Here is a 16,789-nt window from a genome sequence, read left to right as displayed (position 1 = left end):
CTTTGTGAAGCCCAAGAGACGCTGAGCATTCACTGCAACACTCAGATGTCTTTTTGGATATTTTGAATATGTTGGGAGCAACCCTGAGTTGTGTTTTGTTTTTACAAATGAAAGCTGCGCTATAGATACACTTGATAAATAAATGAAATGTGTGGATGCCTCTTGCCCTCCCGCGATGTTGCCGGCTAGCGATGAGAACTGGCCAGGGCCTGGGATTGGCCAGAGCATTGGGGGGAGAGGGAGCTGTCTGGGACATTGGGGTTCAACCCGTCACTCACAGGCCATCTCTCGCTCCTTATCCCCCTCCCCCAGACTCCCCCCACAGGCTCCTGACCCGCTTTGACATGCCTGGAATCACCAACTACACAGCGATGATGCTGAGCCCTGATGGCGGCATCTTGTACGTGGGCGCCCGTGAGATGTTGCTTGCCCTCAACACCAGTGCCTTCTCCCCTGGGCCGCAGCACCAAAGCGTAAGTGCAGGGCGACAGCACCCCACTCTGGAGGCCCCAGCTCAAGAACACGGCTGGCTGGCCCTGTCCAGTGAGTCACTCTGATGAGGCCAGCGAGTCCCTGTTAATGGTGGCAGTCCAGGAGCCAGTCCCTCAGCACTGGCAGCAGATACCCCTCTCTGTCCCTCTCCGGGGTGCCCAGCCTGGGAGAGAGCAACAGCCAGTGCGGCCCATATCTCTAAAATCTCCATGCACCACGTCAACACTTGGTTTCAGGCATAGCATCTGGGCACCCTGAGACTCTTGGATTCCGTGGTCTTTTTAAAAGGACATAGTTTTAACCTTTGGCGGGGGAGAACAGCTTGGAAATGTTGGTCAGCACCTGATCACCTCTCAGAAGCTAATGGGGCTCAGAGGTGGCCCTAGCTGCACTGGAGATGCCAGGATTTGGCTTTTCCTGGCATGGAATTTGGGCCGCTTTGCTTTCTGCTTACTGCAGATAAGCATACCTAGGCAGCAGGTGAGTGGGTGAACAGGATCCTTTGGGGCAGGGATCTGCCCCAGCTGAGGGAGAGAGGCCCCCAGGGAGCACCAGTGGGGAAGTAAAGGAAAGCTCGTTGCCCAGGTGTCTTTGGGGAATAGGGCAAGAGGGGCACTGCTGGGCCTCAGGGGCTGCTGAGCTGGAAGAGCCTCAAGGGGGGATGCCTGGGCTGAGTCCCCTGGTCAGCATCTCTCTTCTTGTCCTGCAGCTGCTGTGGAGGGCTGAGGAGGAGAAGAAGCGCCAGTGCGCCTTCAAGGGCAAGGACCCCCAGGTGAGTGTCAGCCCAGCTCCTGAACTGGAGGGGCGCGGAGCGAAGTGGGGCTGCCCTGCCGGTGCTAGGAGGGCTCCTTCTGCCCCATAGACTGGGCTGTGAGCCAGGCAACGCATTGCCTCCACCATTGGGCAGGCCTGCTGTGGCCTGCTGAGGGTCCAGCACATGGGAAAGGGCTGGGCTAGACCTGCTCTTGTGTCCCTTGCAGAGAGACTGTCATAACTACATCAAGATCCTGCTGCAGCTGAATGAGACCCACTTGTATACCTGTGGGACCAGTGCCTTCAGCCCCACCTGTGCCTACATTGTGAGTATTGGGGGGGAGGTGGGGAGTCTTGCTGCTAGTATGGGGCCCCACACCCAATCACGGATCTATAGGGCTGGATCATCTAGCTCAGCCTTCCCTTACATGGCGCCTGCTAGATGTTTTGGACTACAACTCCCATCAGCCCCTGCTCCAGCCCCCTCCCCATTCCCTGGCAGCCACCTGACTGCTCTGCCTCCTTTGCAGGACATTCCGGAGTTCAGCCTAACAAGAGAGGCTTCTGGGAAGCTGCTGCTGGAGGATGGGAAAGGCCGCTGCCCCTTTGATCCTGCATACAAGTCCACAGCCATCATGGTTGGTAAGGAGCTCCCCACCAGCGGAGGCAGTGACTGGGACCAAAGAGCAAAGTTCTGGGCCATCCCCAGGACTGGCAGAGGGATCCCTGCGAGGCAGGGAAGCGGCTGAGGGCGTGTTGCCCTGTTGGGGGTGGGCTGGCTTCATGATGAGGGAGGAGGGCTCCCTGGAGGAGGGTGGGCAGGCAAGTACTCTGCAGTTTCCCTTGACCCTGAGGGAGATGCTTTCTGGCAGAGGGCGAACTCTACACAGGGACTGTCAGCAACTTCCAGGGCAACGAGCCGACCATCTTCCGAAGCCATGGGAGCCGTCTGTCCATCAAGACCGAAAACTCCCTCAACTGGCTGCAAGGTGTGTGCAGAGAGGGTCGATGCTGGCTAGGGGCCTTGCAGCAGAGAGAGCCCCACTCTTGGGGGGGGTCTGAAGGGAGCGGGGAGGGAGGAGGCAGCGGATCAATGTACGCCGTGGCATTCAGGCCTCTGGCTGGCCTTTGGGCTGATGTTATGGAGCAGTGAGAGCAACTCTGTAGCTCAAAGCTCTTCTGATCAAGGCTGTTCTGAACATTTGCCAACAGCCGTCTGATATGAAATCAAGGCATTTGGCCCAGGAGCTAGGAAGGGAGAATGTACATGGCGAGGGACGTAAGCTGCCCAAACCCAATTAAGCAGGGCAGAGTCACAGCAGTCTAAAAAAATTGCATTGGGTTGTGAGAGTCCCCTCTTGCGACCCCCCTCTTTTTACCCCCCAAACATATCTTGACATTTCCCCCTGCTGCCGGTTTAGCTAATGCACAAGGCTCGTGTGACTACTGGGGGTGGGGTGGGGGCTCCCTTTTGCAGGGTTGGTGAAAATCTGTTGGGTGCTCCTAAATTTGGAAGGTTTCAAAGTTCCCATTTTAAAGGGGAAATAATGAAGGTGGGTTGCGAGCAGGTGGCAGATGGAGGCTTTCCTGGCGAGTCTCCTTCCCAAATCTGCCTGTGAGACAGGAAGAGGTGCAGCTGGGTGGGGTGGGGTGGGGATGCACGTGCACAGAGGAGAAGGGGTGAGACTGTAGAGGAAGCGAACTCTGCTAGAGGAAAGGGGGGCAGGGAGGCAGCATTGTTCAGTGAGATGAGAACATGCTTGTTGCTCCCCTGGCACAGAAGTTGAGACCTCAACTGGCACTTCCTATGCGTTTGGAGACAGGACTGAATTCAGAAGCTCCTTGAAGCAAATGTGGTTCTCCTGCTGGCAAGACGCTCAGCAGGGCTGGGTTGGAATCGCCGCCTGGATGGGAGGCCCTCCAGGCTTCCCCCTCGGATGTGGGGCCTCCGAGGGAGGGAACAGCTCCAAACAGGTGTATCTCTTTTCTGCGTTGCAGACCCCTTCTTTGTGGGCTCAGCCTACCTGCGTGAGAGTCTCCCGCCCAGCAGCCCCCACGGAGAGGATGACAAGATCTACTTCTTCTTCAGTGAAAGTGGCAAAGAGTTTGACTTCTTTGAAGACACTGTTGTGTCACGCATTGCACGGGTGTGCAAGGTGAGGAGGGGGGTTATTTTGGGGGAGTGACAGTGTGGTGTAGTGGTCAGAGTGTTGGACTACGACCTGGGAGACCAGAGTTCGAATCATGAAGCCATGAAGCTCCCTGGGTAACTTTGGGCCAGTCACTGCCTCTCAGCCTCAGAGGAAGGCAATGGGAAACCCCCTCTGAACACCACTTACCATGAAAACCCTACTCACAGGGTCGGTGTAAGTCAGGATCGACTTGAAGGCAGTCCATTTCCATTTTCCATTTTGTTTTGGGGGGATTTTTGCCCTTTGGACAAGGGAACGATCTGCTATCCTACTTGGCCAGGGCCAGCCCAAGACCTTTTCCTGCCTGAGTGAGGTGGAGCAGCAGATAGCGTGCTCAAGGTTCATCATCTCCATGGCTGGCCAAGCGATTTGAGCTTCTGAGGGAGAGGATTCCACAAGCGCTGCTCCCTGGGAGGAAAATTGCAATAATAAACAAATAACTCACAATCTGCTGCCCGTTCATGACTGCCAGAAATCCGCTCCGCCTTAGTCCTGCCTCCTCTGGGTCTGCAATGCCCCCTGGTGTCCGGTGTTGCTGTCGCATGCCTTAGCTGGGCACCAGCCCCAGATGGCAGACTGGAGTTACCAAGTGGCCTCTGACCAAAACACCTTCATATCACTCACAGGAGAAAACACGCCCCTTTCAGGAGAGAACTGTGTTAATTTTTACAGTGTGTGCAACAGCTGGAGCAGGTTTCTACCAGTTCCTCTCAAAGTTTTATTTTACTAAAAGCACTTATTAACCACTCTTCATGGCAAACGCACTTCCGGAGTGGGTTACAACTTAAAACAAGCCTAGATACGTCATGGATGTACTAAAAACAAGGGAGATAGTTACCAGTTGGCAGCTGGGGAGGATCCTCCCAGAGGCCCAAGTGGCCACGGGAAGTGCGGGTGCACAGTTTGGATCTGGCTGCATCTCATTTGGCCGTGGAGCCTTCACGCACCCTCTCCTCCAACCCTGTTCAAGTCCAAAATAAAGTGCCCTTCCTGGCTGAAGGAAAAGGGGGGAAAGGGTGCTGCCCTGCGACATCTTTGCTTTCTGGGTCTGGCCTTTCCTTCAGCACTTGCAACTTGGCAAGCTTTGTGACCACCACCACCCCTCTCTTTACCCTTCCTTCCTTCCTCTCCCTGCCAGGGTGACGTTGGGGGGGAGCGTGTGCTCCAGAGGCGTTGGACAACCTTCTTGAAGGCCCAGCTGCTGTGCTCGCACCCCAGTGGTGGATTCCCCTTCAATGTGCTGCAGGACATGTTTGTGCTCACCCCAGGCGAACTCTGGCCAGAAACGGTCTTCTACGGGGTCTTCGCCTCTCAGTGGTGAGCAGGGAGAGGACTTGCACTCGTGGGCAGCGGTGTGGGGAGGCAATGGGGCTGTCGACCGCTTGGCAGAGGGTACGCCAGGGCAGGTGCCAAGTACATTATTAGCTCCTAGGTGCCTGCGAGGAGCTGAGCTCTTGACCTCTACTTTCTCCTTCCCAGGGACAGGAAGGGCCGTGGGGGTTCTGCAGTCTGTGCCTTCTCCCTGGCTGATGTGAAGGAGGCCTTCGGTGGGCTTTACAAGGAAGTCAACCGGGAGACCCAGCAATGGTACACGGACACCCACCCTGTGCCAGAGCCACGGCCTGGAGCAGTACGTAGCTTGCACAGGCGCCATCTTTGTGTGCTTGAGTCGGGAAGGTCTGGCTGCCTTAGGACTGAAGCTTGTGGGTCTATCGCTCCCTCTCCCCCTCTGTCTTTTTCCTCTTCTGCCCCCTGGGTTACTCAGCACGGTTTCTAGCCGAAGGTGACAGGTTGGGTTAGACCTCTTGCTTGAGACCCTGGGCGTAGTGCCAGCCACTGCTCGGCGTGAAGCAGCTGCTGCTGGGCCAGCCCAACTGAAAGTGGCTCTCTCATTACAATCCCAACCCCTGCCCCCCCCCCAGTGCATCACCAGCCACGCACGGCAGATGAAGATCACCTCTTCGCTCCAGATGCCGGACCGGGTGCTCAACTATCTCAAGGACCACTTTCTGATGAGCAGCGCAGTCCGGAGCCAGCCATTCCTCTTGCAGAGCCGCTCCTGCTACCAGCAGATAAGCGTGCAGCGGGTCGAGGGCCTGCACCGTGCCTATGACGTCCTGTTCTTGGGCACAGGTGGGCAGCAGCTACTGGGAAGGGGCTAGAATGGAGGGGGGACTGGCGAGGTTGCTTTTCTGGTCAGACGTGGGGAAGGAAGGGTGGTTCATGGTGCTGGCTGACTCTTGCCTCGGAGGCCTGGTGTGGGCCAGGGAGAGCTACCTCCTCCTCCTCTCCCCCACCATGCAAGCTGTGAGCCTAGAATCTTCTCTTGCCAACTCGCTCCGTCAGAGATGAGGCCAGTGGCTGTGAAGGGAAGGGCTGCTTCCCACATCGTCTGTGGAGAAAATGTATTTACAGTTCTGTCCTTCCTGTCTTCCATCATGGCACCCAAAGGGGTGTCGTTCTCAGGCAATCACCCTTCTGGGCACTGACCTGACCCGACCCGACCCAGGCCTGCTGAGCTTCAGCCAAGGGTGTTGGCCTCATGTGCCTTCAGGTCACATCCTGAGACTGTGTGGCAGATAATTTGGGTCACACCCTGAGTCTCTCATTCTACTGCAAGTTTATTTGAGCTTGCTTCTGGTGCTGCTGACTTTGGCATTTTGACTGTTTTAATTTGCCATGTGTGTGTTACGATCCTGCAACATGCCTTGTGGAGTCTGGGTCAGGCCAAAAGTGGGGGGAGATTACAGGCTGAGTTAAGTTTAAAAAGGTGGGTGGGGGATGTCAGTGCCTGGGGAGGCTGTTGTAGAGGGAGGCGCATCCGGGCCAGCCTGAGCAAGAAGGAGCCCATGGCAGTCCGGTGGGAAATGAGCCTCGCAACAGGAGAGAAACCAGACTGAGAAGTGCCAAGGGAGGCTGTTGGAATCTCTTGGATGGTGCCTCCAGCCCTCAAGCACACCGGTTCTGGTTTTCTGTGGTTATCCCTGGACAGGTATGGAGGAAATGGAGCTCTGCAGTGTGGGACTGGCCGGCAGACACACGGAGAGAAGGGGGATAGTTGGCCACACAGGCCCTAATCATTGGGTGTCCCTTTATGCTTTGCAGATGATGGCTGGCTGCACAAGGCTGTGTTGACAGAGCAAGAGGTCCACATCATTGAAGAGATCCAGCTCTTCCCCGCTGGGCAGCCTGTCCTCAAGCTGCTGCTGGACGCCACCCAGGCAAGGCAGAGGAGCACTCTGGGAAATTCCTGTTGGTGTCTTCATCGGGATAGGGAAACCACCCCGGCGGAAAGCAAAAGGGCCCGTTTGGGGGCTGGGGAGTCTCCTTGCACTGTGCTGGGTGCATGTCAGCAGACCTCAGCCGGAGCTTTGGAGCGAATGTTCCCCAATGGCTGCTTCATCCACCATTGGCTTGGCCCGCGTGGGCACCTGGGCCTCCTGAGGAAGGGGGTGCAAGGTCTCACCTCTGCCTGGACTCTGCTTCTTGCTAACTTGGGCAGATGGCATTGGATCAGCAGAGGCCGCTTAGCTAGGCGCTGGCGCCTCTGCCCGTCCTGGTGCTGCCAGAAGCGGAAGTGGGTGCTGGGGGGTGGCCCAGACCAGGCAGGTCCCGTGGGTGCTGGTCTTGGGGGGAGGGCTCCCATTGGCTGATGGCCAGCTGCTCTCTACCGGTGGATCAGGGACTGCAAGGCGGGCTTGTGGCCAGGGAGTGCCTGCCTGCTGGAGCCCCAACAGCACGTGGTGGTGGTGTATGCGGGCACTGTGCAGCATCCTTGCTGCAAATTGAGCTTGGCTCAGCTTCTCTCGTTCTTCCCTCCCCAGGGCCTACTTTATGCCTCCTCCTACGGTGCGCTGGTGCAGGCGCCGGTTGCCAACTGCAGCTTGTACCAGAGCTGCGGGGAGTGTCTCCTGTCTCGGGACCCCTACTGTGCCTGGGGCGGAGGTGCCTGCCAGCCGTCTGGCCCAAGCCACCTGCGGCTCCGTGCAATGTGAGTGCTGCTCCCTCCCAGAGGAGGACTGAGTCGGGGGACCAGTCTTCTTCCCAGACGCCACCCCTGCCCCCTTCCCTCGCCCCTCCCTTCACCCTTGTTGCCCCCATCTCCCTCCAGGCCCTGGCTCCAGGATATTGAAGGTGGTGACGCAGCACAGTTTTGCCAGGGGGGCAGCCTGCAGTCTGGCCGTTCAGCCACAGGTAAAGATCCCCACCAGGGCAGGCAGGGTGGAATGGACGGGTGGATGCGGACTTTGAGCCCTCTGTGGAAGAAAGGGGAAAAGGGGGGTTCCAGGCACTCACTTCCTGGCTCAGAAAGGGAGAGATCTTCTCTGCTGCCAGTCTCCTGGAACGTGGGCTTGGCTGGGCGTGAGGAGCCTGCGGGGGGGCCGTGGTGCCTGCAGCCCTGACTCTTTGTGCTTTCTCTCCCCACAGCCCAGGACTCCCAGTGCCAGGCAGTGCTGGTCCTGCATCCCAGTGCGGTGAAGACGCTCCCTTGCCCGCAGCTCTCCAACCTGGCTTCCCGGCACTGGCTGCACAACGGTGCCCCCATCAACACCACCTCTTTCCTGGTGCTGCCAGAGGGAGAGCTGGTGCTGACGGGCAAGCCAGACCAGACGGGGCGCTTTGAGTGCTGGTCTCAGGAGGGCACCTTCCGCCAGCTGATGGCCAGCTATTGCGTGCGGGTGGAGCAGATGTTGCAAACCTGGCTTGTGCCCGCCCAGAACCCTCTGGAGACCATCAGCACCTCCAGGAGCGTGGCGGCGGCGGCAGGCAGCAGCATCTCTGCGCTACTGGAGGGCAAGGACTATTGGACCGAGTTCCTGGTGATGTGTGTCATCTTTGCCATCACCGTGACTCTCCTGACCCTCTTCGTGTTGCACCGGCACCGCAATGCCATGAAAGCCTTCCTCAAGCAGGGCAAGTGTACCAGCACTCACCCTGAGAAACCTCGGAAGTCGGGGCTGCCTGCAGAGAACTTGCCCCTCAACGGCGCCAGTACACCCAGTGCCTTACCGGACCACAAGGGCTACCAGGCACTCAACGACAGCCGCGTGGCAAGCTCCCCTCTGCACGGTACTCCAGTGGCACAGCCTGGCACAGCTTTCTTGGAGTCTGACAGGCGCCCGCTCAGTGTCCACGCAAGCTTTGTGGAGGTGTTGACTCCTTCCCAGCGGCCCCGCGTGCGCCTTGGCTCTGAGATCCGGGACTCAGTTGTATGAGCTACTGGCGCCCATTGCCTCGACAGATCCTGCTGTGCTGAGCCTTCCAAAGAGCCAGGGCGTGGAGTTTCTGTGCCCCCAGCCAAACCGGAAATGCCTTACAGTACAAGAATGGATGGTGGATCCCCTGCAGTGTTGGCCAGTTGGGCCATGGCCTCTTGAGCTGCATTTTGTGCTGCATCTGTGCCGCCCTGAACTCCTCACATGCAAGGGCAGGATCCCACAGAACATGTAAAACCATTTAGCTTTGATAAGGGGGGGAAGCTTCCCGCTGGTGCAAGAGCATCAGCTGAGAAACCTTTGAAGCTGTAGTCCCAACTCAGAGGAGCCAAATCCTTCCAGACACCCCCCCCCCATTGGAGCAGGAGGAGGGTGGGGAAGTCCCTTCCCAGCTCTGTGGGCCGGGTGCCCTTATCTTCTTGGGCTGTCCAACTACTGCACTTTCTTTCTAGGAGAGCATCCTGTGTGTCCCAAGGAATGCCCAGATACAGAGCGTGTGTGTGAGAGAGAGACTCTCTTGTTGGGTGTGTATTGTGTGCATGGGGTAGGGGGGTTGGTCAGGCTTCTCAAAAAATCTGTGAGGTTAGGGGCTGAATGTTTAGAGTTGGGGCGATTGCTTGGTGCGCAAGTAGGGCTCAGGTACCATGTTGCCGGGAGGCGAGGGGGGACGCCCACTGAGCACAAAAGCAAACATTGGGCCCGGCTTTCTGGCTTCTGTGCATTCTGCCTGCACGTCTGCCATTGTGAATGCCAGCTAGGCTCCAGCACTGAACGGTCTCCTATCTCGGCCACGGATGTGGGAGGGTCCCGCAAGTGCCTGGCCAACTTGTGCTGGCATCCTGTGCCCAAGCACTGTGCAAGCCCACTTGCACAAAACGTCGTGTGTTGATTGTGTTTATTTTTACATAAAATTTGTATGTCTCCTTTGGCAATTGCGTGGGCTGAACTCTCTCGCTGCAGCCTCGAAGGGCCAAGCGCTCCCCACCCTCCATTCCCTCCCCTCTCCAGCCACCCCGGGGGCCAAGATGTGCGACAGTCCTAGCTGTTCACCCTGGAAGCACCAGCGGCAGGCACAAGGGGCAGTGCGTCGGTCAGGCCCCACTGCCATCGCCACCTCCCTATGGTCACAGCTCTCTCCTCAGCTTCCACCACGAGGGGAAGCTGGGCGTAAAAGCTGCTGCACTTCTAGAGCCACCCACTAGTCTCTTCCCACCCTGCTGCATGCTTGGAAGTTACTTTGAATGGGGCAAGGGCTATCGTGCTTGGGGGGAGGAGCTGAAGACAGCCCTGTTCAGTGGCAGCAGTGGAGGACTCCCCCTCCCGCCATGGGAGTAAGCCTGCCCCAGCAGTCTTTCTGCTCTTGCAAGCATTCTTGGAGCAGTAATTGTTGAGAGGGGCCTTTTTGCCATGTTCTGCCACCCCCTCCCAACACCAGAGGGCAAATCAACACACCAGCAGATGCACGGAGAGACTCCAAGCTCCTGAGATTTATTAGTAGACGTGTAGAAACCAGACAAGGCCATGCCAGGTTTTGTAAAAAGATGGACAGTTCAGGCTTTAGAAAATAACTATTATGGATCAAAGGTGCCCTTCCCTGCTATCTCAAAGAACTGGAGAAAGGATTCAGACCACCACCCCAAAAAACCCAGGCCAGGCATGATAATTGCCCTTGTGACAGGCATTCCACACCGCAGGAGTGTGAGAAGCTGGAGAGGCATCGTGTAGCTGGGCGCTGCTGTCCGTTGCCCAGCATCCCAGGCCCAGGCTGACCAGTCCAGCAGCCAGAAAGAACCTGCAGGCAGATGGTGGAAGGCAGATGTTGAAAGTGCTGGTGCAAAGGCACAGAAATTCAGCTGGCAATGGTGCTCCAGCAGTCCCAGGACAGAAGCCTCTTTGCCGCTGAAGGTGAGAGGAGTCAGGTGCACAGTGCAAGATCCAGCTTGGGTCTCACCAGTGCCAAGGCTGCCGTGAAGAAAGAGGCGCAAGGACCAGCCACGGCTCCCAGCATCTCTTGCTCCACCCACCGCAGGGAAATGAGGCTCGAAGACCCCGCTCCAAGGGCCTGGCTGTCCAGACCTAAAGCCTGAGAGGGCCAGCAGGACTTGTGCTGTAGGTAGGCCGGCTGGGGCCATAAGGTTAGTTCTTCCCTTGACCCAGCTGTCCTCCACACTGGCTAGAAAGAGGGGATTCGGTCACTCCATAGAGACACGGTGGTATTTTCCGGTGGAAGGGAATCAGAGCACGATTTTGAAGGAACTGGAAGAGAAGGAGGAGACAGAACGAGTTTGGTTTTGCCAACTTACCGGCACTCTCTCACACCCCTGGGCATGGCTGCGTGGACAACCAGGGAGCAGGTCATCAGCACAGCCTGAGCGAATGTGTAGCAAGAGAAAGGCAGACGATACCTGGTGAAGTCTGGTGAGCGGGAAATTATGTGCTGGAATTCAGAGAGGTTGATAGTCCCGTCTTTGTCTATGTCAGACTCCTCTAAGATCTGCAGAAAACAACAGAGCCTCGTTCAGGCAGGAGCAGCAGCTCCAGGCCACAGCCAGCCCTCCAGCTGTCTCCACCGAGATAGGGAGTGGGGGGGATTTGATCCCTGGCCTCCCATCAGGCCCTCTGGCACTCACATTCTGGATGAGCTGCTCCATCTCCACTGAGCTCAGCCGGCTGCCCTCTCCTTCCCCCGTCAGGCAGTTCACCAGATTTTCCAAATCCCTCTTGTCTAAAGTTCCATCATTATCAAAATCTAGCGGAGGGGGTTGGAGGAGAAGCTACCATTAGCTGGTACGCAATTAATTCTACACACACACACACTCCCATTCACTCTGTCTCTGCAGGGGTTCCGGGGGAGGGGATAGCTGTACTTCCCATAAAGAAGCAGGTGGTGCATAAACTGGGTCATGTTCAGCAGAGTCATGAGGGTCATTCTAGATTTCTCCACTTAGCTGCTTTTGGGATAATAGATCCTGTATGGGGCCTGAAAGGGCTACAGTAGCCCTATGGTATAGGGTGGGGGTGGGGAACCTGTGGGGGTCCTCTAGATCATCTTCCCAGACTACAGCTCCCGCCATGCCTGAACATTGCCCATGCTGGTGATTGGGACTGAGGGAACTTGGGAGTCCAACAACATCTGAAGGGCTGCAGATCCCCCATCCCTGGTTTAGGGGTAGAAGAGGAAGGGCCCCTCCTGTCCCCGTGGTGAGAGCTGGAGGCGCCATGCTTCCAAATACATTGATGGAAACCACAGGAGAGTTGCTGCCGTGCTCACATCCTGCTTGTGGACTTCCCCATAACGGGCATCTGGTTGGCTGCAGTGAGAACGGGTTGTTGTGCTGGAGGGGCCACTGGCAACGGGCATTCCACACAAGGGGGGGCCAAAGAGCCAAGGGATTTGCCTTCCTCAATACCCATCACATCCAACATTGACCAGGCAAGGAAGTAAAACCCATTTCCTATCTGATTCTCTCCTAACATCTGCTAATTGGAGGGGGGGGGAGGAAGAGGTCACTTCCAGAAATGGAGATGGCCCGTCACCTGTTGTAGTTGACAGCCATCAACAGCTGCATCCTCCCTGAATTTGTCAAATCCTTTTTAAAAGCTGCTGGGAAGCCAGTCCCATTGCCCCGTTTTCAGGCAATGCATCCCATAAATTAGTTTTGCACACTGAGCCAATCAATATTCCTGTATAACCCCTTGCATTTTGGGTCTTTTGGAAAGAGTCCAGCACTATTGCCTTAATATCCCATGCAAGTAAAGTAATGCTCAAGGTTCTACAACAAAGGCCATATATGGACCATATATGGAGCAAGAAATGCCAGATGGCCAAGCTGGATTTAGAAAGGGAAGAGGCACCAGAGATCATATCACAAACCTATGTTGGATAATGGAACAGACCAAGGAATTTCAGAAGAAAATCACCCTGTGCTTTATAGATTACAGCAGAGCCTTTGATTGTGTAGATTATGAAAAACTATGGAATGCTTTAAAAGAAATGGAGCCACAGCATCTGATTTTCCTGATGTGCAACCTATACTCTGGACAAGAGGCTACTGTAAGGACAGAATATGGAGAAACTGATTGGTTCCCCATCAGAAAGGGTGTGAGACGGGTGCATTTTATCACCCTACTTGTTTAATCTATAAACAGAACATATCATACGGAAAGCGGAACTGGATCCAGATGAAGGAGGTGTGAAAATTGGAGGGAGAAATATCAATAATTTAAGATATGCAGACAATACCATACTACTAGCAGAAACCAGGAATGATTTGAAACGAATGCTGATGAAAGTTAAAGAGGAAAGCACAAAAGCAGGACTACAGCTGAACATCAAGAAGACTAAAGTAATGTCAACAGAAGATTTATGTAACTAAAGTTGACAATGAGGACATTGAACTTGTCAAGGATTATACCTCGGCACAGTCATTAACCCAAATGGAGACAATATTCAAGAAATCAGAAGAAGGCTAGGACTGGGGAAGGCAGCTGTGAGAGAACTAGAAAAGGTCTTCAAATGCAAAGATGTGTCACTGAACACTAAAGTCAGGATCGTTCAGACCATGGTATTTCCGATCTCTATGTATGGATGTGAAAGTTGGACAGTGAAAAAAGCAGGTAAGAGAAAAAACTCATTTGAAATGTGGTGTTGGAGGAGAGCTTTGCGCACATCATGGACTGCGAAGAAGACAAATAATTGGGTGTTAGTACAAATTAAACCAGAACTATCACTAGAAGCTAAAATGATGAAACTGAGGTTATCATACTTTGGACACATAATGAGAAGACACGATTCATTAGAAAATATAATAATGCTGGGGAAAAAAGAAGGGAGTAGAAAAAGAGGAAGGCCAAACAGGAGATGGATTGATTCCATAAAGGAAGCCACAGACCTGAACTTACAAGATCTGAACAGGGTGGTTCATGATAGATGCTCTTGGAGGTCACTGATTCGTAGGGTCACCATAAGTTTTAGTCGACTTGAAGGCACATAACAACAACATACTCTGCTCATTGGTAGTCTTCTGACAAGATACTTTCTGTCTGTCACACACACACACTCCAGTGAGCAACTCACCAAAAATGCGGAAGGCATAATGTGATTTGATCTCTGGTGTAGCAGAGTCACTAAAGACGCTCAGCATATCCAGAAAATCCTCAAATGACAGGCTGCCTTCCCCATCCTCTGCCGTAGAGAAGACATGGCAAATCCGATGCCGGAAGGGGTTTGCCTGGTAATACAAGGAGAAACCGTTAAAGGCCAGGGAAAGGAAAGTGTGGGAAATCTGAACATCATAAGGGGAACCAAAGCATTAGCGGCCCTGCCTAGACTTGCACACCATACACCTGAGATCACAGCTTAGGGCTCTGCGTCCATTAAGCCAGAATAACTATACCTGGGAGCCCCCAGAAGGCAACGTGGCAAAGGGCATGGGGCTAAATCTACATCTGCTTTGCATGCTGGCATCTCCAGGTAGGTCTGGGAACGTCTCTTGCCTGAAACTCAGAAGAGCCACTGCCAGAGTCAACCGGACTGGGCTAGCTAGACCAGTGGTCTGACACTGTGCAAGACAGCTTCCCATGTAACGTGGAGTGACCTCAAGCCCAGGCAGGAGGGAAGACACAGAAGGCCCTTTAGCCCACCCAGCACCCTGGACTTGCAGGCCTGTCTGTGGCAGGCGAAGTCAGACTTCCAACTCCCATCAGCCACAGCCAGCAAGGCCAATAATCAGACCGTTTATTTGTAAAGCGCATGTCCCACCATTCATCATAAATGATCTTGGGGTGGGTCACAAGAGTCAGAACTGCATAAAGCCAATCAATAACAATTTGGACAAAAATCTACAGCTTAAAATATAATACAAAGGTGACGCCCCCTGTGTCCCTCAGGCCAAAACTGATGAGGTCTGGAGGAAAAATGTTTTCAGTTGATGCTGAAAGGTGGCTGGTGTAATCCCAGGGGGAAGGATATGCCACAAGCAGACTGCCACCACTGAGAAAGCCCTGTCACAAGTCCCAACCCCCAGGACCTCGTTTAGTGAGGGTACAACCAAGAGGGTCGCCCTGATGGATCTCAAATCACCAGCGACCACATAGGGAAGGAGGGGAGCTCCTTTGGATATGTGGATCCTGGGCCGTTTAGGGTTTTACATGTCAAAAACAAAACCCTGAATTGGTAGAGACTGATGGCAGTTGCGGCCCAGCAATATCTGGAGGGCACAGACTCCCTATATCCCTGATCTATGGCATCCAAAGCAAGTCGTTCCAAGGGACGTGCTCCTGGATGCAGCCCACCAACAGTGTTGCACACAGGCCACAGAACCATAAAATACACGCAACCCGGCACACCTTGCCCAATGTCTTGAGCAAGAGGCAAATCTTCCGGGAGGAAGGGCAGGATATAAATACCATAAATAAAATGCCCCAGCATACCCGCAGTTCAGGCAGCATCAGGATCTTGCTCTTGGGGATCCTCGTCATGAACGCCTGCTCCCTCTCCTCCTTGGGCAGCAGGTCACTGAACCGTCTGTGGGCACTGGAAGAGAAAACTGGCTGGCTGCTTGCCAATGCCCTTCCTGCCTGGAAGGATTCCTGCCCAGCTGGCACCAGCTTCCCAGGCAGAGCCGGGAGGGGCAAGAGAGAGGCCTCCCTGGGCCCATGCTGCAAGTTCTGCAGCAGCAGCACCTCTGCGGCTCCTCTGTGGCACTCTGGGAGCAGGCACACGTGGGCTGCCGTATGCCACACCAGGCCCTCCCCTCTGTTCTTCAGGTTTGCCCACGCTTGCCCTGGGGAATTCCCCTGCCAGGTTGAAGCAAACAGTGGCAGGGGCTCTCAGACCTCGAGCAAAGTCCCAGCTCTGCCAGCCCAGGCCTGAGGCCTGGAGAAATGGCACGCCCAGGGGCAATCCCATGCCCACTAATCCTCCTGACTTGGCATTCCCAGAGGAGGTTGGCACAAAGGTCTCCCTGGGCAGGAAGGGAGACTCCACACTTGGGGTTGGGGGGGGAGGGAAGGCCTATCTGAGAGAACCTTCCTAGGGAAAGGGCCATTGGGGCTTGGCGGCAGAGCACTTGTTTTGCATGCAGGACGTGCCACATTCAGTCCCCGCCTGGCAGCATCTCCAGGAAGTCCTGGGAAATTATTGTTATTATTATTATTAGAAAAGACTGCCTGAAACTGGAGAGCTGCTGCCAGTCCGTGTAAGCAATGCTGAGCTAGATGAGCCATTGGGGCTGCCTTGGCATAAACTCACTGGGGTGCCTGAGGGTCTCTCTGGTGACCCAACAGCTACAGAGCCTCAGGGGAACCAGCCATTCGGGGGCACGGTCAGATGGCCCCTTTAAGCCCAGCCCTTTGTCGCTCCCCCTCGCCAGGAGCCAGGGCTGGGCTTCTTTGAGTCAGACCAGCTTGCCCAGGAAATGATGGGGGGCGGGGAGCCTGTCTCCGCTTCGCTCTCTCAGGCGCCCTAGAAAGACCAGCCAGCGCCGGAATACTCACAGCAGAATCTCCTGTTTGGTCAGGAAGGTCAGCTCCTGGGGAGGGGGGCAGAAGGGGGAGAGAAGGTCAGTCTGCTGGAGAGGAGCGGGGAGCCGCACACCACCGTTCTCCAACCTGGAGCCCTCCAGATGTGGGGCTCCAACGTCCAGCAGCTCCCCGTGGCCGATTATCAGGGATGGTGGAAGCAGAGTCCAGCAACATCTGGAGGGCAACAGGTTGGGGAAAGCTGCCCCACCCCACCCCACCGCCCTTCAGCGCAACGGAGGCGTCTAGGGGTGCCCCTGCCCGGACGACGGTAACCGAGCGAACTGCGCGGCGCGGGGGGTCATTCCTCAGTCTGGCCCCACTTCGGAGCGGGGGGGGGGACAGCTCCGGCTCCCACCGCGGGAGAGGACGGGCAGAGGCGGCGGCGGCAGCAGCACCTGGTACTCTCCGAGGAGATCTCGGGACAGGCGGCTGCCGGAGGCCCCCATGTCGGCGACCCAACTTCCAGCGATCTCCGGGAACTTCCGCGTCTCCTCCCGCCTCCCTCTTCCGCTCCCCCCGCTGATACGTCACTGTCGCCAGGCAACCCCTCCCGTAGCCACGCCCGCCGCGGGAGGCACAGCCGGCTCCGAGGGGGCGTCCCGGATGCGTCGC

General features: G+C 55.7%; 2 protein-coding genes across 6 annotated transcripts in view; one reads left to right on the top strand and one right to left on the bottom strand.

Moving 5' to 3' along the window:
- The window catches only part of SEMA4B (semaphorin 4B), a 35,581-nt gene extending 24,178 nt beyond the window's left edge, over positions 1-11,403 (top strand). For all 5 annotated transcript variants that reach the window (XM_061595882.1, XM_061595886.1, XM_061595887.1 and 2 more), the window contains 13 exons: positions 313-473; positions 1,202-1,264; positions 1,473-1,571; positions 1,776-1,887; positions 2,118-2,234; positions 3,244-3,401; positions 4,576-4,754; positions 4,917-5,067; positions 5,360-5,570; positions 6,543-6,658; positions 7,262-7,428; positions 7,549-7,631; positions 7,866-11,403. In XM_061595882.1, coding sequence (XP_061451866.1) covers positions 313-473; positions 1,202-1,264; positions 1,473-1,571; positions 1,776-1,887; positions 2,118-2,234; positions 3,244-3,401; positions 4,576-4,754; positions 4,917-5,067; positions 5,360-5,570; positions 6,543-6,658; positions 7,262-7,428; positions 7,549-7,631; positions 7,866-8,653 — 2,405 coding nt within the window. In that variant the 3' untranslated portion in view covers positions 8,654-11,403. The remainder of the gene's footprint in view (positions 1-312; positions 474-1,201; positions 1,265-1,472; positions 1,572-1,775; positions 1,888-2,117; positions 2,235-3,243; positions 3,402-4,575; positions 4,755-4,916; positions 5,068-5,359; positions 5,571-6,542; positions 6,659-7,261; positions 7,429-7,548; positions 7,632-7,865) is intronic.
- CIB1 (calcium and integrin binding 1) lies at positions 10,121-16,719 on the bottom strand. The gene is made up of 7 exons (XM_061595893.1): positions 16,573-16,719; positions 16,151-16,185; positions 15,086-15,188; positions 13,731-13,884; positions 11,284-11,402; positions 11,059-11,147; positions 10,121-10,909 (listed from the first exon to the last, which is right to left on the bottom strand). Exons 1-7 carry the CDS (start codon positions 16,621-16,623, stop codon positions 10,888-10,890), a joined length of 573 nt encoding a protein of 190 aa, XP_061451877.1. The 5' UTR covers positions 16,624-16,719; the 3' UTR covers positions 10,121-10,887.
- Between the last annotated feature and the right edge of the window lie 70 nt (positions 16,720-16,789).

This window comes from Rhineura floridana, chromosome 14, assembly GCF_030035675.1.
Source record: "Rhineura floridana isolate rRhiFlo1 chromosome 14, rRhiFlo1.hap2, whole genome shotgun sequence".
Classification (NCBI taxonomy): domain Eukaryota; kingdom Metazoa; phylum Chordata; class Lepidosauria; order Squamata; family Rhineuridae; genus Rhineura; species Rhineura floridana.
This window is presented reverse-complemented; position numbering and strand designations above follow the sequence as displayed.

Excerpts from the sequence above, each read along its gene's own strand:
- CIB1 (XM_061595893.1), bottom strand. The coding sequence starts at position 16,623 with ATGGGGGCCTCCGGCAGCCGCCTGTCCCGAGATCTCCTCGGAGAGTAC. Across the intron at positions 11,148-11,283 it reads TGGAGCAGCTCATCCAGAAT|ATCTTAGAGGAGTCTGACAT; the intron begins GTGAGTGCCAGA and ends TGTTTTCTGCAG. Across the intron at positions 10,910-11,058 it reads CGCTCACCAGACTTCACCAG|TTCCTTCAAAATCGTGCTCT; the intron begins GTATCGTCTGCC and ends CTTCTCTTCCAG.